We start from the raw sequence: 27,817 nt of genomic DNA, 5'->3' as shown, positions 1-27,817 counted from the left end.
GTGTGTGGGGATGTAGTGTGTGTGTGGGATGCAATGTGTATGTTGGGTGCAGTGTGTATGTGTGAGGGGTGCAGTGTGTGAGGATTGCATAGAGTCTATAGTATGTGTGAGGGGGTGATAAGGGAGTAAATGGATATCTGTTATGTTGATTAAAAAGAAAAAAAAAACTTGTCCCCCACCCTTCTTACATTTGGTCACGAAGGGGGGGGGGGGGGGGCCGTGCAAGCCCTGGAGGTGCGGTGCAGCTCCTCTGGCTGCAGGTCATGGTAACGCACGGCAACGATCCGAGCCTTACAGCCTTCAAGTACTTTCCTCCCTCTCCTCCAGAGATGTTTGATGGCAGACAGCGAGGCCTTTTTTTTTTATCCCTGGCAGCTCTGACCCAGTCACCTAAATGATGACAAGGGCACTATAGCAGTAGGAATACATATTTGTATTACTAACACTACACTGTTAATTTAACAGGTTAAACCCAAATACAAATGAGGTACTTTCTATTAAATTACTCCCACTGCATGTCAATCTTTCCAGAACACACAAGTTGTCGGTTCTATATTACAGAATGGAATGCAATCAATTTGTTTTACAGAGAATTGCCATATATTTTACATCTTCACTGCATCTCTAATAATGAAAGGAACACTACAGACCCCCTTAAGCACTTTAGCTTACTGAACAGCTTTATGTGTGAAGTGTGTCCTCTTTTTTCAGTTTTGAAAAAGTGCAGATTTCATGAGAAATTTATATTTTATAATTTTACCTGGTTACACCCCCTGGCTTTTCAAGCAGAACACAGGTCCTGTTACTTCCTGGTTTGGTTAGCTTAGTTGCACTGAGCTCAAGAGGCAGCAACTGCCCAGTGCACCTGCCTTGCAAAGACTTCTCATTGAGCTGCATTGAGAAGAGTGTGATTGGACAGCCACAGTAAGTCTGGGCGGGATAAGAAGAGGAGGGCTTGCAAAGGCAGTAGACAAGAGAACTGCATCTGTTGCAAGCTGTTTTCAGATATAACTCCAATGAAAAAATGCATACTTAAATGCGTGCATGTTTTAATTTGGGATATATTTACTAAACAGTGATTTTTATTTAATTTGTGTTTGGCCAGTGCAGTGTTCCTTTAAGAGTTTTTTTTTTTTTTTTTTTTTACATTTTAAAAACTAATTTCACCAAACATATTCAGATTTCAGTTCTCAGATCTATGTTATAGGTTATTTTAAACATTGTTAACACATTTTTTTTTTTAAAATGATTGGCTTTTATTTTATAATATGCTACTTCCATTAACCTTTCTAATGTATAGTATTTTAAGTTATATATATAACAATCTAAATGTTCCACGTGCATAAAGTCATTTCAAAAGCAAAAAGGGCAAATGAAAAAGAATAATTTTCATGGCTTGTTTGACATAATACACATCCATTATATCATCGACACAGCTTGAGGGCGTAGGCAGTTAAAATACAGGCAGCTGGGTGAATGGTTAGTTAGGCATTAACAATAAAATGCTAGCAGGGTGCAGTGGTGGGTGCAAATAAAATACAGAGTGGGTTTCTATAAAAATTGACATTGATTTAAAACAAAGTACATTTATTAAACAACAAGTGGAAACCAAACTGTGAAATTCAAGGTAAATTAGCAAAGTTGTCGCTATAGTGGAGTTGCATATTTTTTCCAAATCGGCTATTTTGGCCTGAATTTACCATTTTATCGGGTTTTCCTACAAGTAGTTTGTTTTGAGAGTATTTGCATGCCGATACTAACTGCCCCAGTGACCAACCCCAAAGCGAGTATTTGCATGCCGATACTAACTGCCCCAATAACCAACCCCAAAGCAATCAGAATCACCATTTAATGACGTCGCGAAAAAAATAATGTTTTTATTTCGTAACATTAAGGTTAACTTCATGACACCAAAAGTGCCAGAATTAATGTAATTATTATAATAAAGTTTGCAATTCAGTTTTTATTTCACTAGGGAAAAAAACAAAAAAACATGTTTATATTCCTTCACCCCCCCCCCCCCCCCCCCCACCCTCCCCGATATGGTTACCCATATAAATAATACACAGTATTCCAGCAATGTAACATCAAGATAGCGAAGCATTAAGTTCGGACAGAGAGGACAAGATATTTTTGACGATCAGATAACTGTTTGGCATATTGAATATACAAACATCAGCTCCCTAGGGATGGAATCTAGAGAGTAAAAGATGATATTTTGCTAAATTGTGTTTGTTGTTTTTTTTTGGTTATGGAGGGGTCAGCCGCTGAACACGGTAATGGTTTTTCTTTGTTTATTATTATTATTGTGCATTATTTTTTATCTCTTTTTCTATATAATGCTTCCAGAAATCAACAGTCTCTCTAAATTCTACACTGCTCTTATATTTAAGAGGCACTGTCACCAAAAAGATAGAATCTTAACAAAATACTCATTTTGACTGTGTTGGAATTACATTGATATTCCAAACCAATAAAGAGGTATACTAAGTCAAAGTAGGGACTAATTTGTCTCTGTATTTCTCAGGCACTAAATGGAGCTATAGAGTCAAACCCGACAGTGACGGCTGCAGGGAATTGGCTCTGACTATGGAGGTTCCCACAATCTTGGGGGAATCTTCCATAGACCTCTCGGCTGCAGTGACGTCGAAGCTGAAGAACCCCTAACAGCGATGTCACCATCAGAGATCTTTGCGTTTTCAGCAAATTCTCCAGACGATGACAGTGCCGCTTTAAAACAGTGCTCACAATCTTACATTGGACGTGTTCTACAGATAGATTATCTTGCATTTTCACAAATGAATTACTTACATTAAGACACATAGATTTAACTAAATTGTCCAATATGTTTAGGTCCATTTTAGCTGTGATTTGGAGCATGTAATAACCTCATGTAGAAGCTGGGTGACCGGTTTTGTTTTTTAAAATATGCATTGAATTATTTGAATCTCTCTTTTATATTTAGATATTTGCAACTTTTTCTTTTAGTTAATCTTATTTTATTAACATATCTCTCTTTTTTTATTATTACCCCCAAAAAAAAGAAAAGGGGAAGAGAAAGAAAGAAATATATTTAATTTTTTCATATATAGTTCCCCTGCCTTCTTAAATTGAGGATTTTCGCATTCCTTAAGAAGCTAATGTAATCATTCGTCCGTTTTGAGTTAATGTCTACCATAATTTCATTAGCAGCATCCCACCTAAAATGTTTTAGCAAAGTTGTTAAACCTAATCATAGAAAAGCCTTCTGACCACATATATTTTATAAATAGAAAGATTCTGTAGGGTATTTCTCATTCGTTCATTGGGAACGCCAGCGCTAGTACAAGGTCACTAGATGTATTGGAGAAGGGCACGAAGGATAGGATTCTGTATCTTATGAAAAGATCTAAACATCAGATCAGATTCCAGTGCTAATCCCATGAACGGCTTCTGCCAAAGATCAGAGACCAAAGATACACAACACTTTGTATCATGTGCTGAAATGAAAACCGTTATTGCAAACATGACCTCTAAGTCAGGGTACAGTAGCGTATAGTGGTGATATTGGTCTGCAGAGAACAGGACACTATTGGAACACCCTGTGTTGTGGGACGTGAGTCCTGGATTAGGACTATTCTGTAGACTGACTGTGTTTTAGGAGTGTCTGCGGGAAACCATACAAATCCTGGAAGATCATTTCTGTCATAGTAACAGTTCTTTGACTATTACCATAAGACAGTAAAAATCGAATGCCCTAAGCGTTATTATATTATTTATTAAAAATACGCCAAAAAAAAATAAATACAGTACAGCTACTCTGTGGATAAGTGACATCTACTAACAATCTATCATAGCTCCTTCAAAGATTAAATGCTGTAACTCAGTGGTTCCCAAACTTTTTAGGTTCAAGGCGCCCTTAATATTTCAATATTTTTCCAAGGCGCCCCAAGTTAAAATAATTTCTTTGGTTGTATATATGTACAGCGTAGCGAAATATACTGGGCCCCTGTTCAGCAGAAATGCTTGCCGTTCAAGCCCAGATCCAGAACCTAATCTAGGGAGGGGCACTGGTAGATTATTTAAAGAAACAATCCAGGCACAATAACCACTAGAGCACTTTGTAGTGGTTATGGTGCCAGTAGTGCTGTAGTGCCCTCCCAGAGTAAGTAGTCAAACTGTTTAAGAACTTACCTGGGATCTGCCAAGATAGGAGCTGTAGTAGGGGATAGGGGCAGTAGTGTGGGGTGCAATATGTGTGTGTCTAAGGGGTGCAATATGTGTGTGTGTCTGAGGGGTGCAATATGTGTGTGTGTGAGGGGTGCAGTGTGCGTGCATGTGTGGGGTGCAGTGAGTGTACGGGGTGAATTGTGTTTGTGAAGGATGTAGTGTGTCTGTGAAAGACATAGTATGTGTGTGTGAGGGTTGCAGTGTGTGTGTATGTGGGGCAGTTTGTGTGTGAGGGGTACAGTGTGTGTGTGTGGCAGGTTGTGTGAGGGGTACAGTGTGAGTGTGGGGCAGTGTGTGTGTGGGGGGCACAGTGGGTGTGAAGGGTACTGTTTGTGTGCATCTAGGGACAGTGTGTGTGTATGGGGGGGTAATGTGTGTGTGTGGTGGCGGCAGTGTGTGCATATGGGGGGTAATTGTGTGTATAGGGGGAGTTATTGTGGGTCAGTGGGGGTCGGAGGGCAAATATATATATACTTTTTTATTTTAATTAATAAAAAGTTTTAAAATTTTAATTTAAAAAAAAATTATTATTTTAATATCCTCCCTCCCTGCTTACCTTTGCCTGGGAGTGGATACATTTCCTGCAGTCCCTGGTTGTCCCAGTGGTGAGAGCACCTGTGTTCCCACAGTTTGGGAACTGCTGCCGTAACTGGGATCAGCTCATTCTCAGCCAATGGCTGTCAGAACGTTCAGACTAAAATTGTACGTATCTGCAATTGTCTGTTTTACTGTACTAGTATTCATGGTGCAAGCAATACCGTAAAAATAAAAGCATGTGAAATAAGAAGCACGATATCTCATAATCAGATACTGCAAAACAAGCAAAAATTGCCAAAAGCAGGTTTTAATAATTTATGAATTAATATGGTATACTCATTACCTTCCCCATGTTGCTAATATATTTATCCCTGAGTGAGTTGAACAAAACATTCCGGTGCCTATGCACTAAACACCGTATTGTAATAAAAACGAAATTGCAAAAATAAAAAAAAAGGTCTAACTTTTCTCGTTTTCAATTCAGTAACATTCAATGTTTCAAAAATTAATTTTTTTAGGTCAAAGTAGTAATAATGTTTTTCCAAGCAATTTTCAAATGTGTCAGGCATATTTAATCAAGATTTCGAAATGAATTTCAAATTTAAGGACAGAGTCACCAAACTCAAAGCATAGTTGTCAGATATTTTTTTCCAGTTTGGCTATTTTGACTTTAAAGGGACACTATAGTCAGCAAAACAACTTTAGCTTAATAAAGCAGTTTTGGTGTATAGATCATGCCCCTGCAGTCTTACTGCTCAATTCTCTGCCATTTAGGAGTTAAATAGCTTTTCTATACTGTCCTAGTCACACCTTGCATGTGACTTACACAGCCATCCTAAACACTTCCTGTCAAGAGTCATCTAATGTATACACTTCCTTTATAGCAAATGATGTTTCATTTAGTAATTCTTATCTCCTGCTCTGTTAATAGCTTGCAAGACCCTGCAAGAACCTTGTGTGTGTAATTAAAGTTCAATTTACAGAGCAGGAGATACAAACTTTAAAGTAAGATACATCTGACTGAAAGTGAAACTATTTTGTTTTCGTGCAGGCTGTGTCGGTCACAGCCAGGGGAGGTGTGGCTAGTGCTGCATAAACAGAAACAAAAGTGATTTGATTCCCAAATGGCAACAAATTGAGCAGTAAAACTTGAGGCATGAATTTTACAGCCAAACTGCTTCATTAAACTAAATCTGCCTTGGTGGCTATAGTATCCCTTTAAATTTGAAATTCACTTTGAATTCTCAGTTCAGTGAATGACCTTGTGTGTGTCCCCAGGAAAAATTGTTGGGTCTAGCAGTCCTAAACCCAGAAGGATAACAAATGAAAATGAGTAGCTTTGGTGAGATGAACCACAATTTAAGACACAAATTCATAAAACGCCTATTAAAATTAATTGCAGAATTTGAGATGATCGTAAAGAAACCATTGTGCTGCGCATGCTTTGACACAAATAATGTCAGATCTTTTCTCATCTTAAACCGATATCATCAAACACAATTCTAAACTTTACAAATTATAATGAAATGACCCAAGATGGGTTCAGGTTAGTAGGTAATAAACTGCCAAAATAGCCACACAGCAAAGTGATTATACACAACATGAGAACGCACTTTAACTTTTGTAGAAATGTTTTGGCTTTGTGAGTTTGAAAGAACATAACAGACGCACAGTGGTATTAATGTATTGCATTATCTAGGTATTATGTGATTTATTAATACTGGCTTGGTTTCCATGGAAACATCAGTGAAGCTGTGAAAATCAGCAAAGGCTTTATAGAATTGAATCCAACTCCTTTATAGATAGGAATCCAAATCTTTATTCTGCTTTCTTACTTAATGAATGTTTTTAACCCACCTTTGACCTCAGCAGCCTCTAAACTACTTTCAATTATTTCCTCCATCAGGCTATCACAGTGGGTCAATTCTCCCATCCATGTAGCTGGCAATACCCTCAACCTCATTTTCTCTTACGCATGTAAAGTACCTAATATCTGCAACACTCCATTTTATCGCCCTGCTGTGGCCATCCCCCAAACTAACCTTACAGCCGATAGCTTTGCATGCTACTTTACCGACAAGATTGAACAGCTAAGGAAAGAATTCTCCCCACCTTGCTGTTCTCTTTCGCAACCACATGTTGATCATGCCTTTCTTACCCTTGAGACTTTCTCCCCGGCTACTGAAAAAGAGGTGACAGCTCTTCTCCTTTCCTCTCACCCCACCACTTGCTCGCTCGATCCTGTCTCATCTCACCTTATCAGATCTCTCTCCCCCTGTCTTGTGCCTTCCCTAACACACCCCACCACAACTGCTCTCTCTCTTCTGGTGTTGTCCCTGCTGACCTTAAACATGCCACTGTACCTATCCTGAAAAAAAAAAATCTCTTGACCCGTCCTCCCCCTCTATCGTCCCATATGCTTGCTCCCTTTTTCCTTGAAGCTTCTGGAAAGACTTGTCTTTACTGTATGTCTCACTTCCTCAATTCCAACTCTTTCCTTGACCCTCTTCAATCTGGCCTCCACCCTCTCCACTCTACTGAGACTGCTCTTATCAAAGTTACTAACGACCTAATCGCAGCTAAATCCAAAGACCACTACTACCTACTAATTCTTCTTGACCTCTCTGCTGCCTTTGACACAGTTGATCATGCTCTCCTTCTTCAAACTCTTCAATCACTCGTTCTCTGTGACTCTGTCCTCTCGTGGTTTTCCTCTCATCTCTCCCAAAGCTCATTCAGTGTCTCCTTTTCTAATGACTCCTCCTCCCCTCGTCCTGTCTCGGTTAGAGTCCCTCAAGGCTCTGTCCTTGGTCACCTTCTATTTTCTCTTTATACTACCTCTCTTGGCAAACTTATTACCTCATTTGGATTCAACTACAACCTGTACGCTGATGACACCCAGATATATCTCTCCTCCCCGGAACTCTTCCCTGCCGTCCTGCAACATGTCACTATTTGCCTTTTTTCCATTTCTGACTGGATGTCCTCCCACTTTCTGAAACTCAATCTCTCCAAAAATGAGCTCCTTGTCTTTCCTCCTCCTAATCCTGATGCTCCTCTTTTGCACTCCCTTCAAGTTAGTGGTATCCACATAATCTATCCTTGCAAGCGTGCTGTCTTGGTGTCATACTTGATTCTGGCCTCACATCCAGTATGTTGCCAAATCCTGTAGATTCCATCTTAAAAACATAGCCCGCATTCATCACTTTCTTATGCAAGATGCTACCAAGGAGCTTGTCCATGCTCTAGTAATTTCCCGCATGGATTATTGTAACCCTCTCCTAATTGGTCTTCCCAAAAGCCGTATTGCCCCGCTACAGTCTGTAATGAATGCTGCCGCAAGATTGATTTTCCTCTCTACTCGGTCCTCTCACACCTCGCCCTTCTGTCAGTCCTTACATTGGCTTTCTGAATCCTATAGGAGTCAATTCAAAGTGCTTACCCATACCTATAAAGCACTGAACAATTCTAGCCCCTCTTGTATCTCTTCACAGATCCATAGGTTGCCCCTTCTTGGTCTCTCCGTCTCCGCTCTGCCCGTGACCTTCTCCTGTCCGTTGCTCACACAGTACAGCCAACTCACGCTTGCAGGATTTTTCGCGGGTGACTCCCTTCCTACCACCATTAGACTCTCCCCTGGTCTTCAATTGTTTAAGAAGCTCTGCTTCACTCCCACCTTATTTGATTGTTATTCCTGTCCTATTGTGTTTTATACCCCACTTCCTATAGACTGTAAGCTCGTTTGAATAGGGTCCTCTTCAACCTATTGTTCCTCTAAGTTTTCTTGTAATTGTCCTACTTATAGTTAAATCGCCCCTCTCATAATATTGTAAAGCGCTACGGAATCTGTTGGTGCTATATAAATTATATAAATGGCAATAATAAATTATGTTGGAATAAATTGGCAGGATGACCATCAATAAATTAAAATAAGAAAATCTGTTGAATCGGGAATATTAAATTAAAAAAAATTTAAGAAAAGATGCAGGAAATTTGCTGGGTTATGGGGAGATTTGAAACAAATACAATGTCTACAACTGGGAGCAGTGACAACTAATGTAAGGGGAAAAAATTAATACAGCAAGCACTGGTTCATTTAACCCCTTAAGGACACATGACGTGTGTGTGTGTGACACGTCATGATTCCCTTTTATTCCAGAAGTTTGGTCCTTAAGGGGTTAAGCACAAGTTGTGTTTAGGAGTGTCAGCACTCCAGAAGCAATCGCAAGGCAAGGTTGCATTCTTATTTTGCTCCAGTGTCCAATATTATTTGTAGCAGCTGGCTAACAATTTATTACAAAATTACTGTGAATAGTAAATACAACTCAATTGCACATTTGAGCTAAAACCAAAGGGGACTTTAATATTCATTGAATAAATCTTATTTACATATTTTACATTTTCATCTGTATCACAATGGACAGTAGGATGTGATTTCAAAAGGGTTCGTAGATGCCCTAGAAATAAATTTAGCACCGTGGCAATATCCTGTATCGTATCTCAACTTTTTATTAAGTGTGATGGATAACGCAAAGCAATGATAAACATCTGCATTTTAAGTGTTAAACTTGTCCACCCTGAACTGGTTGTTTGATTTAGAGTGCTGGGAGAGGGTTGCGGTAAGAGGTTTAATTCACGTATCATTAAAACAGAAAATTTGCTTCATACTTACCGTAATTTTCTTTTCCTGATCATTATTCATGGCAGCATTTACTAATGGGTTAGCTCCTCCACGTACAGCAGAAAGGACAGGAAATAGAACTCTGAAACTGGTATATATAGATCCTCCCCCTTCCCATCAAGCAGTCTTTGTAACTAGCTTCACAACTCCTACAGTATATGGGTGGGAACGTAATGCTGCCATGAATAATGATCAGGAAAATAAAATTACGGTAAGTATGAAACAATTTTCTGTTTTCCTGACCATTATTCATGGCAGCATTAACTCTTGGGTAATACCCAAGCAATATATATATATATATATATATATATATAGGGAGGGACAGAGTTCAAAAACAGCTAATAACTATAAAACCATTATACTGAACCGTTGCAGGCCTGTGTTTCAGCGGCAAAATGGGGATTTGAACAACTGACAGCCTAAACTGTTTAAACTATAGGCTTCCATCTGTAGCCCATATACCATCCATCATCACCATACAAGGTGGAATACATAGAATAGGTATACCCCGGTAGTCACAACTCTGTTGGGCGTCATGTATGCAGTGTACCGCTGTCATCCCCTCAGGGAGAGAGATAGGTTAGACTCCTGATTGCTGAAGGAGGTACCCAGGCTGGCAACTCTTACCGGTATGCTGTTTGCAGGGTCTTCAGGGGTAAGAGGCTGAACCCTGGCCTGGCTTCATGTAGGCAGTATATCACATCCATCCCCTGGGGGGGTACCCAAGCTGGCCTGTTGCTGGGTCTTCAGGGATAAACCCTGAAGACCCTGGGCATGCAGTGGACCATTGTCATCCCTTCAGGGAGAGGTTGGGTCCAACCCCCGGTCACTAAAGGGGGTAGTCTACCAGTGCTTTCCATGGGCCAACCTTCTTCCAATGAGACGGAACTTTGCCACAGAGTGCGTAGTGCTGCAGGATGTAAGGTAAGTAAACTCACCTTTTAAGAAATCACAGGGGAGAGGCACATACAGGCAGAGTAACACTAAAGCAAATACATGTTTCAATTCAAAACGCTGAAGGGTTCCTTTAATATTGCACAAAATGTTGAAGACACTACAAATTTTTTTTTTTTATAAAGTATATTTATAGATAAGCATAAAACATATTGTAAACCTAAACAGAACAGTAATATATCTTTTTACAAAAATAGGTTATTTTTAAATAACGGAACACATGCTATTTTAAAAACACAAAAGTACAAGTAAAAAAAAAAAAATTTGGTTAGCTAGACAAGTTTTATTGTATTGTACACAAAGGATTTTGATGATCTGAGGATTAATTTTAGAAAAGCATGTATGTGGTAACTTTAATGATTGCGTGTTCTATTTTTACAGGCAACGCACACTTTGTTAAAGACTTCATAAAAATATGCATTTACACAATGAAAGCACACAAAATAAAATTCTTCATCACAGATATAAAAAGCATTTGCTATATTTATTCCTGTAGGGAGTGAGGTTGAGTTAGGGCCAGTAAGGAATGTCGTACTAAACATAGAAATTGTAAAATCTCAGTTTCGGAAAGCAAGATCGTGATATCCATATGAAGCTTGATAGGCACACATCTCACATGTAACAAATATGGAAAATACTTAATAACTAAAAAGTGAAAAACTTAAAAAAAAAACACAAACATGTATTCTTAGCACTATAGCAGTAAAATCACTATTTAGCTTCCTGGCCATCCTCTCTTTACATTACAAAGATGTTGTTACTCAACTTTTTTTCCCAGCATCGTGCCGGTCTAGCTGCGGCGGCGGAGATCGTCATATTCCATGATCCCATAGGAAACCACTGGGAGGCTATTGCGCATGTACTGCAAAAGCCACACTGCACCAATAAACTTATCCTCATAGAGATGCAATGAATCAATGCATCGCTATGTGGAACATTCAGCGTCTCCATGCAGAGGGTAGAGACGCTACGCGAGCACTGGCCCAGGAAGCACCTCTATTGGCAGTCTGAGTGACTGCCATTTAGAGGTGTTACTAGGTTGCAATTAAATCCCTTCGTTTTAAATTAGAGATTGACATTTCAACTACCTGTCCTTACTAAAACTGCTAGAAGATGAATCTTGCATATTATCAATTCATGTATAACATGGTGGGAGCCTTAAAACACACTGTATCCACATGTTTTCCGATACAGATATAACCTAAATTTAAATGAAAACTCCATGAAAACAAACCACTATAGCCTGCTAAAGTGGGTTATGGTGGTGGGGTGCCCTGACGCCCTCCAGAGTATGCAGTCAAACCGTTTAACCCCTTAAGGACCAAACTTCTGGAATAAAAGGGAATCATGACATGTCACACATGTCATGTATCCTTAAGGGGTTAAGAATGGTTTGACAATTTACCTGGTTTTTACTGGTCAACTGCTATCGCCTACGCTGCTGCCAGAAGACCTTCCATTTACATTCACGGAGCTAAGCCCTGCCGTGCAGGGCAGTTCTGATTGGCTGTAAGTGTCAACAGCTGGGTGCTCACACCAATGAGTGCATGACCCGAGTTAGCTCGGTAGAAGAGGCTTACAGCAACAGCAAGCATCTAGTGGGACATAAAACATTTTCACTTCTTCTTCTGGGAGGACAACGTGACATTCTGGGCACCAGAACCACTACAGCAGAATATATTATGAGTGTGTTGCTTGGATTGTTCCTTTAAGAGCATTTTAATAACATTTTTCCTCCTCAGCCACAAGTCCAAAGAAAAATTACAGAAATTGACATTAAAATGACACACACACAAAAAAAGCAAAAAACAAAACCGGGAAGTTTAATTAAAAAAATACTTTTCTTTGTGTGGCATCCTTAGAAAATACCCCTTAAATAGGGAGTTAGCATTATATTTTAATACAATATGTTGCTCAGTAAAAGTATATAATTTCATGCTGCAGCAATATCCATAAATATTGATCAGATATCAAACAATCCCTCCACACTGAAAGAATGCGCTATGATTTGCTTTCGTACATTGAATTGTGGGACTCCGGGATCTGTTTACGGTTTTCTCATGTACGTGTAGACTTCACAGTTGGTGCGTGAATCTTCATAGCAGGTTTAAAAAGCACCATTTGCTGAAGACAGTCATCATTGTCAACAGTCATCATCATAATCTGTTCCCTGCAAGTTAAAGAAGGGTTTAGAAATCCTCATTTAATGTGCATCGTGCTGGGACCAAAAATTATACAATTGCTCAAAGTCCATCTGATCTGTTTGCAGTAATAAGAAATATTTTAAACAAATAGAAAAATTATTCTTTCATTTTGATGTTTCTTCAATACAATTGCACCTTAGAAGGCTACAAAACGATAGGTAGGTGCTGACCCACAACATTTTGGAGGCGATTAAGTTGAATAGATAGATTACTATTTTGCAATATAATTGGAACTTTCACTATGAATCAAGATGGATTATTTATAAGCAGCAGTAGAAATGTTTAAGACTTCTGTTGGAATATTACTCCTCGTATCAATGCATTCACACAGCATCCCCCTTCACATGCACCCCTGCAATACGTTTTTTGTCTTTTTGTTTGTATAGTATCTAAGGATTGTAACCTTTATATGTTTATAAGGGCTCGCATATGCAAATTTGTCCTGGTCCCCTGCAAAAGTAACCATGCAAAGAATTTCACCCTTGTATTTATACATGTTGATGTTCCTCACAAACATATTTCTGTATTCACTCAAATACAGAGATTGCAAGTGACCTTCAGGCCTGGTTTGTAAGTTAGGACTTAAAATAAGCCCGAGCTATAGCACATCATCAAGGAACACCAAGACTTTATGTGATAGGAGAATATATTCTATTTAACGACCAACAAGGCAGTGTATATCAGGACCAACCATTTTCCAATAATATTTAACACCGAGGTAGTATTAACATTTAAATAACAAATAAATCAAGAGGGAGTAATTCCTCTCCGATAGGAAGGAAGAGATTATGGTCTAAAAGAGGTGTGTATCCACTAAATAACTGTTATTAACAGCCCCCTGCCCAGGCTGAATATTAAGAAAAAAATAGTAATAAAAGAAGCATACTGATACATTGTACACTTTTTTTTTTATTAATTACTTGATTATTCTTTGTATCCATTTTTATCTTGATATTTGATTCAATTGTTTTTCTACAGTTATCCATTTCTATCAACTCACTGTTTAGTAGATCTACATTTTATTTTTTTGCGTACATATTCAGTTATCGTTCTATATTTATATTTAGACTTGCACTTAGCGATTATTTATTTAGGTGTTTTGTATCTGCTCCTGGTTGGGGCACTAGATTGTTTTCTTTTCGCTTCTTTTGTTAGAATTAACATTTAAGACCATCCTCCCTTTTTCATTAGCTCTATGTGTACTTAGCAGACGCCAGTTAATGGATAAGTTATTGACCTAAACATTCTCCCCTGCACTTTCCAATCTTTGTAAAGATTCACTTCAGCTTCAAAGCAGAACAGATAAAGCTACACAGGACTCTGTTTAAGTGTTGTGAATTATACAGAGGTTTATGGACTACACACACACACACAAACACATTATTTCAAACCATGCCTTAATACCCCATGTCGCACAGTGAGAACATGATTTGTGCATTATTGTCTGTAATGTGTTGATGGCCACCATGCAGTGTGCGGTCTCACCAGATGACATGAAGTCTTATGGAGATTTACTCTCCTGAACAGCATTTGATATTTGCAGTTGCTGCCATTAACTCAGGTTAGTGGAAGGCTGGATTCAAATTGTGGCATAATCAATGGGATGGAATAATCTTTTATACAAGAATCTGAGGCAGATGACATAGACCGTACAAGTTTCCCAGTAAGGATGTTTCCCATACCAGAAAGAACATAAACTTAGTTTGTTGTAATATCTGAAATAGCCTTTAACTGGAGGGGCACACATTGTTTTAAAGAAATTGTCACCATAATAAGAAGTAATACCTAAACCAGCATGTAGTCAAAAAGGTATAAAAAAAAATTAAAAAATCATAAAAGCAAAATAAACTTACCACGAAACGGACACAGCACTGCCACAAGTTATTAGGAGTCTGATCTAATGATGCATTGGGAAGAAGAGGGGATGAGCTGCCACAACTGTGGAAAAGATAGCAAAAAAAAAAATATATCAGTGAAGAGAGAGATTGGGAACAAAATAGACTGGTTATAAAGGATTTTTTTTATACAAGTCAAAACAGTGATCTCTAATTCCACAACAACTACATGATATTACGGTCAGTACTGGTTGTATTGGTTCTTGAGCAAATTACAGGACGGGTGCTATAATTAGTAGAAGAGTTGTGTGTTTTTTTAATAAATACTTAAACAGTCTTCATTCAGTCCTCATATAGTATATCAAGGACTGATATCTCTGTTTTACTGTTATTTAAATGGAGAGCAACTGATACCAAAGCTATTTTGTCTGATTTCAAAAAGCCAAGTGTGGAGAGAGTGGGCAATATCTGTCTTCAGTTACATAAGGTTTAAAGAGACACTATAAGAAGCCAGACCACATTATCTCATTGAAGTTATCCGTGTGCAGTGTCCCTGTCCGTTTAACCCTTTCAATGGGGAAAGTGTGACCTATGACATAGGGGACAAGGCACACTATCACATTAGGAATTAAGGTTTGTATTTCAAACGCTACAGTGTTCCTTTAATGATTCGTCAGGTTAGAACGACAAATTCTCTGGATTGGTTTTTAGAATCTTTAATAGATCTAGATAAGGAAAGTAACAGTAAAAAGGTTTCCCGAAATAATACATTAAAAGATGAGGAATGTAGGATACTAAAAAAATAAATAAAAGAGTAGTCCGCAATCCAAAAAATGATCACATGATCAACACAAGTCAATGGTCTCATAATCATACAATTCAGCACGTGAAACACTTGACAGGAAAGGACTGAAATGATACAACAGGGTTTTTTATACACCTATAGCACTGTAATAAACATACAATACACAAAGAATGCAACCAAAGATAAAAAACGTGACACAGCAAGTCATCACTCACTCTTGGGCTTCAATGGGACATTTCTTTAATTTCTGGTCTTTAGATCTACCCCTCTTGATTGCATATCTCATCCTGATCAGCAAGACTAAAGTAACCAGAAATGCAGGGATGAATACCATACCGGAGAGAAGAATGACCGAGGTGAACTTGAAGTGGAGGCCTGGTGGATACACAGAACACAACATTACTACTACTGAAACGTGTTTCTACAGAGGAGGGGAAAATTTACAGGGATAAGGTTCTCCTCAGCAGGAAAATGACACTATTTAAGAAATATGGACAAAAGGAAGCTATATTTTGATACTACACTGGATACACAAAATGGATAGCCAAACACACTTCCTTTGGAAGATGCTGAGGCAGTCATACGTACTCTCCACAGTTACAGTGAGCTTGGTCTGAGGGACATTTCCATGGACATCTGGTGGATTTCGTACAGTGCAGGAGAATGTTCCATTATCTGTGAGTTTCAGGTCAATCAGTGATATTGAGGCATCTCCTCTTTTCATATCTCCCTCCCACTTCACCCGATCCTTGAAAGCTCCCTGTAGAATGGGGTATGCCTTGGACTGGTAGTGTAAAATCTGGAGGACAGAAAGGAGGGTTTGAGATAGGTTGTTCTCTGTATAAGGACACCTTTTATTAGAAATATTGTTTAAACAAGCAGTGACCAAATGACAGCTGTTGTATAGCTACTACTATTCACATGATATTTTGCCAGTCTCAAGGGGATCTACCAATTCCCTGGTTTCTAGTTTTAAAGATGCAAATTGAATAAAATCAATAAAGCCCTACATCGATATTAGTCTATTAAATATGAAGTAGTTCTGGACCTCTGACAATTCAAATGCAAAAAAACATATTTCATGAAAATCAAGTTGTTAAATATTAAAGGAACAACCCAGGCCCATTAAAGAGACATTATGCACCAAAACCACTTCAGCGTAATGAAGTGGTTTTGGCGCAAATACCCAGTCCCTGCAGTCTCACTAATGATCATTGTACATGCAATCTTCCTCATGAGAAAGATTTGATCGGACAGTGCTCAGCACGAACAAGGAAGTTCAGGTTAGGCAAAAAGAAGGAGGGGCATCATAGCTGTAGAAGTCATTTCTACAGCTATGAACAGGTAGAATCTTTGAGACTTTTAAAGGAATGTAGGGGGAAAAAAATAGCACATGCATATTTTATTTTAACTGTTTTGTTCAAGAGCATTAAAAAAAAAAAGATCTTAATTTGGTAAGTGTATGAGAACTAGGTTAACCCACCTCAGCGTTGTCAGCCAACCCTAACACCCGAAGTTGGACAAGCTAATGCTAAGCCACAGCAGGGAAGCCAGGCTGCAGATGTAATGAGAGCCGTGGGTTCTGTCAAACAGCTTAAAAATGGTTTCACACAAAACAGGAGGATGGCACCCATTGACCGTATGGACCATAAGCTTTACAATGAACTGCAGCGATTATGGTTATTATAGTTCTCCTTTAAAGGAAGTAGTTTTGGTATATAGAGCACCTCTACAGTGTAACCGCACAATTCTCTGCCATTTACCAGTGAAATAGATTATGAACTTCTAATACAGAAATAACCCAATAAATATATAGATTGCAATGTAAAAAGATTCCCATATCATAATTTATTTTTTTGTATTCAAAAGATATTGCAATCCAAAAAATTATTTTTCCCATAATAGGAAATGTAGATAATTCACAAGGGGTTACATTGAGAATTTCCATTGCAAATTCCTTAGAATTTCAGGTTTAATGAATGATCCCTATGTAATTTACATATCTCCTTCCCAGCCATGTCCGCTACTCACAGTGTCAGTGGGACCACCTTCTGGAAGTCGATAGCTCCAGTCCACGGTGACAAAGTCAGAAGTGGGGTAGTTCGAGGAGAAGCTGCACCATAACTTAACTGTTCCTCCTACAATGCCATACACAGCTGTTTCCATTTTAACCTGTATACAGAACACTCCCTGCATGCCTGAAAAAGATATGGAGGAGCAGGGGGTGAAAACGGGGACAAACACAGCTTCATATAGAGTAATAGAAAAAAAGACCAAAAAGTGAAGACAAGTCAGAAAAATGCAGGTGTTTTAATCATCAGCAATTTATCTTATAGGAATACTGCAAGCATTACTGCAAAAAGTTGGTTACATCAGAGTCCATACAGATGTTTAAACTGCAATTGGATAAATACTTCCAAAAACATAACATACAGGGATATAATTTCTAATTAGTGGGGTAATAGCTGCTTGATCCAAGGAAACATCTGACTGCTATTTTGGGGTCAAGAAGGAATTTTTTCCTAGTTTGTGGCAAAATTGGAAGCGCTTCAGACTAGTTTTTTTTGCCTTCTTTTGGATCAACAGCAAAAACATATGTGAGGAAGGCTGGACTTGATGGACACAAGTCTCTTTTCAGCTATGTAACTATGTAACGTCCACATTTAGTGCAATATGCAAGGAAGTTAAACTTAGTAATGCTGGGTGACATTTTGCATTAGTTGTTTCTGATTAACTTTGCCTTTTATGCTCACACTCTATCAGCCTCAGGCATAAGCATGTAAATAAAAGTGGCTTGTGTGCATCAAAAACTACTACTGTTCACAATGTCCTGACTTATGTTTATAGAAGTTGTAGTTCAGCTATCTTCTACAGAGGAAAACGGATACAATTAAACTACAAATCCCAGAAATCCTTGTTGGGTCCATGAAACATTATGTCTGGCATTAGTTGAGCAGTGCTATATAAAGGTAGGTGAGCATCATGAACTGGTTGAGTCACTTCCTAGTTTGCGTAGAGCTCAATGAAAGTAGTCAAACTGCTGCTGCCCACCTCCACTACTTCTTACAGTCAGCTTAGCTTTGAACTCTGCACTTCAGGGCTAGTTTATTGTTCTCACCTTAGCTCAGACATACAGCTTCTGGCTCTGAGTTGGAAGTAATGGAGTTGGAAAGCAGCATCCAGTGGACCCCAGGCAAGTGGACCCCAGGCAAGGAAGTACCAGTTTAACTACTTGCAACAGAGGAGCGTCAAGGCACACCTGGCACCATAACCACTGCAGTGTGCTGTAGTGGTTACATTATTTGAAATGTTCCTTTAACATCCACCAAGCTGGTTATAGTTTTTAATTTTAAGATCAAATAGACAAACGGCAAACAAATCAGTATATTTAATAAAGGAAATTTGTATTTCATAAAATTGCAAAGATATCTCTAAGCAAAATTCCATCGATTAAAACAGGAAGGTCGTGCTCACCAACTCAGCTGTGGACTAGACTAAGTCCAGAAAAAGATCACCCGAGGTCGGTGTAGTAGCCAGCGCTGAACTTGGGTGGCATCCATCGTGAAAACCAACATTTCAAGGATAGAAACTTCTCTTTTATTTAAACTCCATTAGAAAGCATTTCATGATGAGAACATCGAAAACAGTGCACACAAATGTATCAAAATAACTTTATCCTGACGACAACGTGCCTTACGCGTTTCGTGCTACTCACTTATTGATAAGCTGAGTTTGAGTAGCATGAAATGCATAAAGCATGTGGGGTTCTCAGAGTTATGTTATTTTGATACATTATTGTGCACTTTTTTCTATATCCTCATTATGATATACTTTTTAACCCCTTAAGGACACATGACATGTCTGACATGTCATGATTCCCTTTTATGCCAGAAGTTTGGTCCTTAAGGGCTTAATGGATTTTCAATAAAGGAGAAGTTTTTATAAGTAAAAATCAATATACACTTCAACCACACCACTGAAGTCATTTAATATATGTAGTAAAAAAGCTTACATATATTTCTTGTAATGTATAAATACATTATAAAATACGTATAATATATATTTTTTCTATTTATAAAATTAGAATAGCCGTACCATTGTTTTTCCGTTTCATAATCCAGACAATAACTCAGATAGACAAATCACAATGGTTTTACAATCAATATTGCAGTTATGTTGGTAAATAACTATTCCTTGGTGGAAATCACTAAATTGTAGTAAATACAACATTTCTCTGTGTGTCACCATTTCATCTTTAAACTAAGTCAACACAGGGAGATGGGTAGAACACAACACAGCCTAAAAAGCGGTTTGAGGTAAACAAATCCAAGTAAGGATGAACAAAGGAAAGAAGCGAAGTAATGGATTGCATGATCAGTGCAAGAGCATTGGGGACAGGATGACAAAGAATGGGGTGGGGGAAAGGCCACATCAGGGGGAGGAACAGTCAGAGATAGATGAGCCATAGCAAGGGAATAGGAGAATGTTGAGCTAAGGTAGATCAGCCGCAACAGGTGGAGAGGAGGAGGAAGCGCCAAGTGCAGTGAGGCCAGAACCATTATACAGGAACATGAAAATCCATGAATGAGAGCAACGTGGGGGGACGAGGAGGAATAGAAATCAATATGAGTGAAAGTGACAAGGAAAAAGCACGAATAGTGAACCCACAAACAGGGGACATAGCTCCCAAGTGTCCGTATTTTGGAAGGACCATCACTTTTGTGGGTGCATATCCCTCTGTCCCTCTTTTTTTATCCTAATGTCCCTCTTTTCTAGGTGTTCCAGATTGCTGGTGTGTCCAAGTGTATCACAGAGGTCCACAGCCATAATACTCCCAGTAATGTGTCTTTAAATTACAATAAATGTGTTTAAAAGTCGGTCTGTGTAAGTAAGATACATTATTCTTCTTTTAAAATGAAAGTGTCCCTCTTTATCCAATTGAGGAATACCCGGGGATAGCAAGACGACTAATAGGGTGGGGACAAGATAGTGATAGTGAGGCCACTGGGTGGGGGAAAAGACTGAAGGGTCACTGATGATGGGATTAGGATTAGTGGAACAAGGTAGGCGGAGGTGCTGGGCATAGCTTGGTCAATGCAACGGGGGAGGAGTAGGTGGAGGTGAAAAGAGCAACGCAATCACAAGGACACAGTGAAACCACTGAGTAGGGGGGGGGGGGGGGGGTGCAAGATGAGATAAGGATACTGCCAGTAATTGACAGAATGAGCCAGGGGTGCTGGGGACAGAATAAATAAGGGGGCTAGGGGCAGGGATAGTGTGTTGGGACAGCATGTTCCAGCAATGGTTCAGCTCTGTGGGACAGTAGAAGGAGTCAATACAGGGATCGTAAGAGTATTACTATGGAGGATAGGGTTCAAAATTTTCACTCAGCCTCATGTCTCTGAAATGCAGAGATTTAGTCTTGGCGAGTGCCCAATTTGTCCAGTTAAGCAGCCCATATTGCTGTAAGTGAATAATTACTTGGTAAAAAAAATTTCCTACTGCACATACCTTTATTAAATGGACAGTATGCACTAAACCACCACATCTTAATGTAGTGGTTTTGGTGTACAGATGATGTCCCTTTACTTGGATAATATAAACACTGCTGGTTTTAACAAATTACAATGTTTACACTGAGAACATGCATGTCAGACAGACAGCCATTGATAATTAAAATTGGTTATATAGCGCCAACATATACCGCAGCGCTGTATTCAAAAGATTTTCATGTTCACCTTCATCATACGCCATATGCTGCTAACCAGCAGTGTCTATTTTGGATGACATTAACACTAATATTGCATTAGTGTAAACACCATATTAGGTGCCTGTCTGATGTATGCATAGAGAGACAAATGGTTTAGATGATAAAGGGATATTCTGAGCACTCTAAACACTTTCTCTCTTTGAAGTGGTTATAGTTCCTTGACGCTGTCCCTCCTTTCTGTTTTATCAAAACCAACTTTGGAGGTACAATGGGTACAGCTAGAGAGGCTAGTTGGTGATCAATTAGCTATGTTACATTTACTTTTATGTTGAATATAATTTAAGATTTTCATGCAGTGGGGGAGGATTAAGGATGCCCGACCCCACATTTATTTTTGAATGCATTTCCATCCTACTCTTCATGTCAGTTCATGAAAAGTGCTCCACCACAGAACCTAGAATTAACATTATATAAAGAAGGGATTCTGCAGCATATGAAGGCTACAAACGGCAGGTCAGCACTTTTCATGTACCACCCTAAAGGACGGTGCAGTAATACATATACAGGTAAACATGGTGAATCTGTAAAACAAAACATTACATAGACTGTAAGATGTATAATATATAGAACATAGAATGTATAACATATACCATGGAATGTATTGTACAGAATATAAACATATAGAATCTATTACACAGACTATAGACTGTATTATAAAGAATGCATTGCACACAATATAGAATTTATTACACAGAACATATACTGTATTACATAGAATGTATTACACAGAACATATACTGTATTACATAGAATATATTACACAGAATATAGATTGCATTATATAGAATGTATTGCACACAATATAGAAAGTATTACATAGAACATGGAATATCACATTGTTTTAAAGTTTCTGGGACATTACAATAACCCAGATACAGATGGACTGTATGAGCATCAAACTGTCTAAACGTGGGTGGAATGATAAATGACATTAAAAAAAATAAAAAAAAAAATAAAAAAATAAAAATTATATATATATATAAATTTCAAAGGAAAATGTAAAGTGAAGGTGAATTCCAATAAGGCCAGTTTAGAGAATATCAGCTCTGTTTTTATTCTGTTTTGGTAAACAATCTAAACTCACTGAGTTGACACATTAGTAAATCCCGGTATAAACAAGCCAGACCCAGCACAGAGAGGCCGGGGTGTCCCCAGCCCGGGAGATAATGGGTTAATACACTCTGTGCACTCACCGATCAGCAGCGCTAAGAGCCGAGTCCACAGCCCCCCCATCCCAGCGCCCTGTCCGTCCAGCTCGCCGCTTCCTGTCTGCTGGCCAGGTGAGAAGCTCAGGTGAGAGGGCGGAAGTGACACACTGCGTGACGTCAGTGTGCCCAAACCTGTTCGTCCAGGTAGCCCAGAGAGATGGGAACTGGCTAAGCATCATGAGAAATGCAGCTCAAATCCTGGGTACCAAGGCAAGTCACTCCCTACTGTTATAAGATCTATGTTACCAGGTACAAGGAGCCCTGGACTACCAAGGTAAGTCACCCCTATAGGATCTGTGTTACCAGGTACAAGGAGCCCTGGACTACCAAGGTAAGTCACCCCTATAGGATCTGTGTTACCAGGTACAAGGAGCCCTGGACTACCAATGTAGGTCACTCCTATAGGATCTGTGTTACCAGGTACAAGAATCCCTGGACTACCAAGGTAAGTCACCCCTATATGATCTGTGTTACCAGGTACAAGGAGCCCTGGACTACCAAGGTAAGTCACCCCTATAGGATCTGTGCTACCAGGTACAAGGAGCCCTGGACTACCAAGGTAAGTCACCCCTATAAGATCTGTGTTACCAGGTACAAGGAGCCCTGGACTACCAAGGTAAGTCACCCCTATAAGATCTATGTTACCAGGTACAAGGAGCCCTGGACTACCAAGGTAAGTCACCCCTATAGGATCTGTGTTACCAGGTACAAGGAGCCCTGGACTACCAAGGTAAGTCACCCCTATAGGATCTGTGTTACCAGGTACAAGGAGCCCTGGACTACCAAGGTAAGTCACCCCTATAGGATCTGTGCTACCAGGTACAAGGAGCCCTGGACTACCAAGGTAAGTCACCCCTATAAGATCTGTGTTACCAGGTACAAGGAGCCCTGGACTACCAAGGTAAGTCACCCCTATAAGATCTATGTTACCAGGTACAAGGAGCCCTGGACTACCAAGGTAAGTCACCCCTATAGGATCTGTGCTACCAGGTACAAGGAGCCCTGGACTACCAAGGTAAGTCACCCCTATAAGATCTGTGTTACCAGGTACAAGGAGCCCTGGACTACCAAGGTAAGTCACCCCTATAAGATCTATGTTACCAGGTACAAGGAGCCCTGGACTACTAAGGTAAGTCACCCCTATAGGATCTGTGCTACCAGGTACAAGGAGCCCTGGACTACCAAGGTAAGTCACCCCTATTAGATCTGTGTTACCAGGTACAAGGAGCCCTGGACTACCAAGGTAAGTCACCCCTATAGGATCTGTGTTACCAGGTACAAGGAGCCCTGGACTACCAAGGTAAGTCACCCCTATAGGATCTGTGCTACCAGGTACAAGGAGCCCTGGACTACCAAGGTAAGTCACCCCTATTAGATCTGTGTTACCAGGTACAAGGAGCCCTGGACTACCAAGGTAAGTCACCCCTATAAGATCTATGTTACCAGGTACAAGGAGCCCTGGACTACCAAGGTAAGTCACCCCTATAGGATCTGTGTTACCAGGTACAAGGAGCCCTGGACTACCAAGGTAAGTCACCCCTATAGGATCTGTGTTACCAGGTACAAGGAGCCCTGGACTACCAAGGTAAGTCACCCCTATAGGATCTGTGTTACCAGGTACAAGGAGCCCTGGACTACCAAGGTAAGTCACCCCTATAGGATCTGTGCTACCAGGTACAAGGAGCCCTGGACTACCAAGGTAAGTCACCCCTATAGGATCTGTGCTACCAGATACAAGGAGCCCTGGACTACCAAGGTAAGTCACCCCTATTAGATCTGTGTTACCAGGTACAAGGAGCCCTGGACTACCAAGGTAAGTCACCCCTATAGGATCTGTGCTACCAGGTACAAGGAGCCCTGGACTACCAAGGTAAGTCACCCCTATTAGATCTGTGTTACCAGGTACAAGGAGCCCTGGACTACCAAGGTAAGTCACCCCTATAAGATCTATGTTACCAGGTACAAGGAGCCCTGGACTACCAAGGTAAGTCACCCCTATAGGATCTGTGTTACCAGGTACAAGGAGCCCTGGACTACCAAGGTAAGTCACCCCTATAGGATCTGTGTTACCAGGTACAAGGAGCCCTGGACTACCAAGGTAAGTCACCCCTAAAGGATCTGTGTTACCAGGTACAAGGAGCCCTGGACTACCAGGGTAAGTCACCCCTATAGGATCTGTGTTGCCAGGTACAAAGAGCCCTGGACTACCAAGGTAAGTCACCCCTATAGGATCTGTGTTACCAGGTACAAAGAGCCCTGGACTACCAAGGTAAGTCACCCCTATAGGATCTGTGTTACCAGGTACAAGGAGCCCTGGACTACCAAGGTAAGTCACCCCTATAGGATCTGTGTTACCAGGTACAAGGAGCCCTGGACTTCCAAGGTAAGTCACCCCTATAGGATGTGTGTTACCAGGTGCAAGGAGCCCTGGACTACCAAGGTAAGTCACCCCTATAGGATCTATGTTACCAGGTACAAGGAGATCTGGACTACCAAGGTAAGTCACCCCTATAGGATCTGTGTTACCAGGTACAAGGAGATCTGGACTACCAAGGTAAGTCACTCCTATAGGATCTGTTCTTACAGGATCTGTGCTGCCAGGTACAAGGAGCCCTGGGCTGTCGATGTAAGTAACCAATGTTATAAGATCTGTGTTACTAGGTACATATTATGCACTGCTTTCCTGAAATTATTTATTGGACATACAAAGGTTTCCCTACAGCTGATATGATATTACAACTCTCAAAAAGCCTTGCTAGATATCAGTAAATGGCTGGTTTTGTCCAGCATAACACTGAGCCCATCCTATATAGCAGTAAGACTATCTGCATGACATTTACTATACATTCAGGTACTGTGGAATAGGTTGATGTGTTATAAATAATAATAATAATGTGTATATCTGACCATGCAGCATTCCAATCTCTCCTGTGTGGCACAGCACTATAGAAATCCAGTGACTGGCGCCTATGCCTCTGCTACAATAATAAATCACAATAAACTTTTCCATATTTTGGAATTCCTCCCACATCAAGCCCAAACGATACCCTGTAATCATAATGCAGCCAGTAGCAAAAGATGCTGCAGTCATGGTTTATATGAATATTTAGGGAGTTGTGGCTGCAGGGTGCGGATCATTCACATACACCCCCCTTAAAAATGTTCTGTTCAGCTCTTGGCACAGAGTCGCTCAGTTTAACCCCTTAAGGACCAAACTTCTGGAATAAAAGGGAATCATGACATGTCACACATGTCATGTGTCCTTAACCCCTTAAGGACACATGACATGTGTGACCTGTCATGATTCCCTTTTATTCCAGAAGTTTGGTCCTTAAGGGGTTAAGGGGTTAAACAGAACGCTTTGTGATTGTGAAGGAATTATGTAATCACTAGCTGCCCAAGTCCTATTCTTGAATATCTCAGCTTGGGCAAAGCAAACGGACTTGTTTTATCGCTTCTAAATATATACACAGCTCAATATCCACTCAGCACATTTCTCGTATTTTGATACAATTTTATTTCAGACTCTAGGAATACTTAACAACATGTTCAAATCCTGCAAGATACTCCGGGTTTTGGGTTCTATGGGATCTTGTTCCACCATCCTGAGTTTTCTCTATTGTCCTGTTTCTGGGAAAAGAAAAGCCCCCTTAATGCGCAGAGCGATATTAAATGCTCACACTGTACAAGCCTTTTCTGGGGCCTTTTTTGTCCAATCGGGAAAGTGGCAGCCACATTCTGCGTACAGGAAACTCTGGAGAGCTATTATTCCATTTCGATAACGTACCTCTTCCACAGATGTGATCATGTGAGTATCCTTGGTGACCGACGATGGACATGCCTAACCTTTCTCTTCTTAAGGGATGATTTGCATGCTGGTGTCAGACAATGAAATTGCACAGAAATCAGATTGGTCACCCGGAATCCTTGTTGACGCCTCTTTTATCTTTAGACTGTTTAGCAGTTGACTTAACTATTTGCTATCTTTACGTGGGATTGCCATATTTAAGGTCCCCAAATCTGCTGAACAGCAATCTATTTTGGTATCCTTAAATATGGAAATCCTACATAGGGAGTTATCTACTAAACAGCTGAAAGATCAAAACAAAGAATCTTTTTTTAATTTTTATATTTTAGTTGTTTAGTAGATAACTCCCTTATTTGCTATCCTTATAGGGGATTGCTATACTTAAACAAACACTATAGCATTAGGGGTACAAAAGTGTATTCCTAACACTGTCATGTCCCTTAGGCTTGGAAGTTGAAAGAGTAAAAAAAAAAAAAAAAAGTTTTTTTTAAACCTCTTGGCAATGGGTAGAAGTTAATGTACATGCGCAGCAAGGGCCATGCACATGCATTGGAGATTATCCTCCTGAAAGCATTGAATACTGCTTTCCTATGGGGATTTTAAAGATGCCGGACGTAATCATTGAAAGCTTCCAGCGTCCATTCACGGAGTTAAAGGATCACTCCACAATCAAAACATGAGGAAACAAAAAAATAGTAGATATACCCCCAATGAATACATGCATGAATACTTGGGGGTGTAACTTAAAAGAGCTTACAAAAGGTGCAGTTCTTATACAAAGCAGCCTATGCAAGCCCTTCCCAATCAAAGGCTTCTAATTGAGAAGTGAACTTAGAAGTGAAACATGTGAGGAAGGCTGAACTTTTCAACTTTTTCTTTTCAACTATGTAACTTAAAGGGACACTCCAGGCACCCAGACCACTTCTGCCCATTGGAGTGGTCTGGGTGCCAACTTCCACTACTCTTAACCCTGCAAGCGTAATTATTGCAGTTTTTTTTTATAAACTGCAATAATTACCTTGCAGGGTTAACTCCACCTTTAGTGGCTGTCTACTAGACATCCACTAGAGGGCACTTCCTGGTTTATAGAACAGGAAACCTGTGCTAGAGCGTCACTAGACGTCCTCACACTGTGTGAGGACCTCCAGCGCCGATCATTTCCCCATAGGAAAGCATTTTCAATGCTTTCCTATGGGGAGCTCTAATGCGCATGCGCGGCATTGCAGCGCATGCGCATTAGGTCTCCCCGGCCGGTGGGCGGGATCAGTCGCCCACCGGCCGACGCAATCACTGGGAGGAGCGGTGGCGGAGGAAGCAGCAGCGACGTGGGACATAGTCACTGCCTCTGATAAGTTACTGAAGGGGTTTTCACCTGGGGGGTGGGAGGGAGAGGGGACCTGCAGTGCCAGGAAAACTGATTGTTTTCCTGGCACTGGAGTTTCCCCTTTAACCCCTTAAGGACCAAACTTCTGGAATAAAAGGGAATCATGACGTGTCAGACATGTCATGTGTCCTTAAGGGGTTAATGTAGTTGTTCTGGTGTCTACACCCTGTCCTTGCAGACTTGATTAAATGCATCTTTATAAGGAGATGTTGACTGGTGCAATGTTTTGCCTCCCAATGCTTTCCAATGGGAAAGCATTGGATTGGATGAGATCACTAAAACTGATGATCTCAGCCAAGGAGGTGGAGTGTGGCAGAGCCGGCTGTGATGAGACCGCCCGGCGCTGGAAAACAAATTGGTAAATCAACTTTTTAACCGGAGGCAGGGGGGCTGGTGACCTAAACAGCACTTTTAGAACTATA

The 27,817-nt window shown here is 40.1% G+C and overlaps 1 protein-coding gene across 1 annotated transcript; it reads right to left on the bottom strand.

Annotated features, from left to right (window-relative positions):
* Positions 1-11,769: 11,769 nt before the first annotated feature.
* On the bottom strand, positions 11,770-22,302 carry MPZL3 (myelin protein zero like 3). Its single transcript, XM_063435406.1, has 6 exons — positions 22,189-22,302; positions 17,257-17,423; positions 15,814-16,024; positions 15,441-15,600; positions 14,439-14,523; positions 11,770-12,551 (listed from the first exon to the last, which is right to left on the bottom strand). Exons 1-6 carry the CDS (start codon positions 22,226-22,228, stop codon positions 12,525-12,527), a joined length of 690 nt encoding a protein of 229 aa, XP_063291476.1. The 5' UTR covers positions 22,229-22,302; the 3' UTR covers positions 11,770-12,524.
* Between the last annotated feature and the right edge of the window lie 5,515 nt (positions 22,303-27,817).

Source organism: Pelobates fuscus, chromosome 11, assembly GCF_036172605.1.
Source record: "Pelobates fuscus isolate aPelFus1 chromosome 11, aPelFus1.pri, whole genome shotgun sequence".
Lineage (NCBI taxonomy): Eukaryota > Metazoa > Chordata > Amphibia > Anura > Pelobatidae > Pelobates > Pelobates fuscus.
This window is presented reverse-complemented; position numbering and strand designations above follow the sequence as displayed.

What these genes read in the sequence shown, in the direction of transcription:
- MPZL3 (XM_063435406.1), bottom strand. Translation starts at nt 22,228, where the DNA reads ATGGGGGGGCTGTGGACTCGGCTCTTAGCGCTGCTGATCG. An exon ending in GCTCTTAGCGCTGCTGATCG is followed by an intron (nt 17,424 to 22,188) that starts GTGAGTGCACAG and finishes TATCTTTTTCAG; the next exon opens with GCATGCAGGGAGTGTTCTGT. An exon ending in AAGGTGGTCCCACTGACACT is followed by an intron (nt 16,025 to 17,256) that starts GTGAGTAGCGGA and finishes TCTGTCCTCCAG; the next exon opens with ATTTTACACTACCAGTCCAA.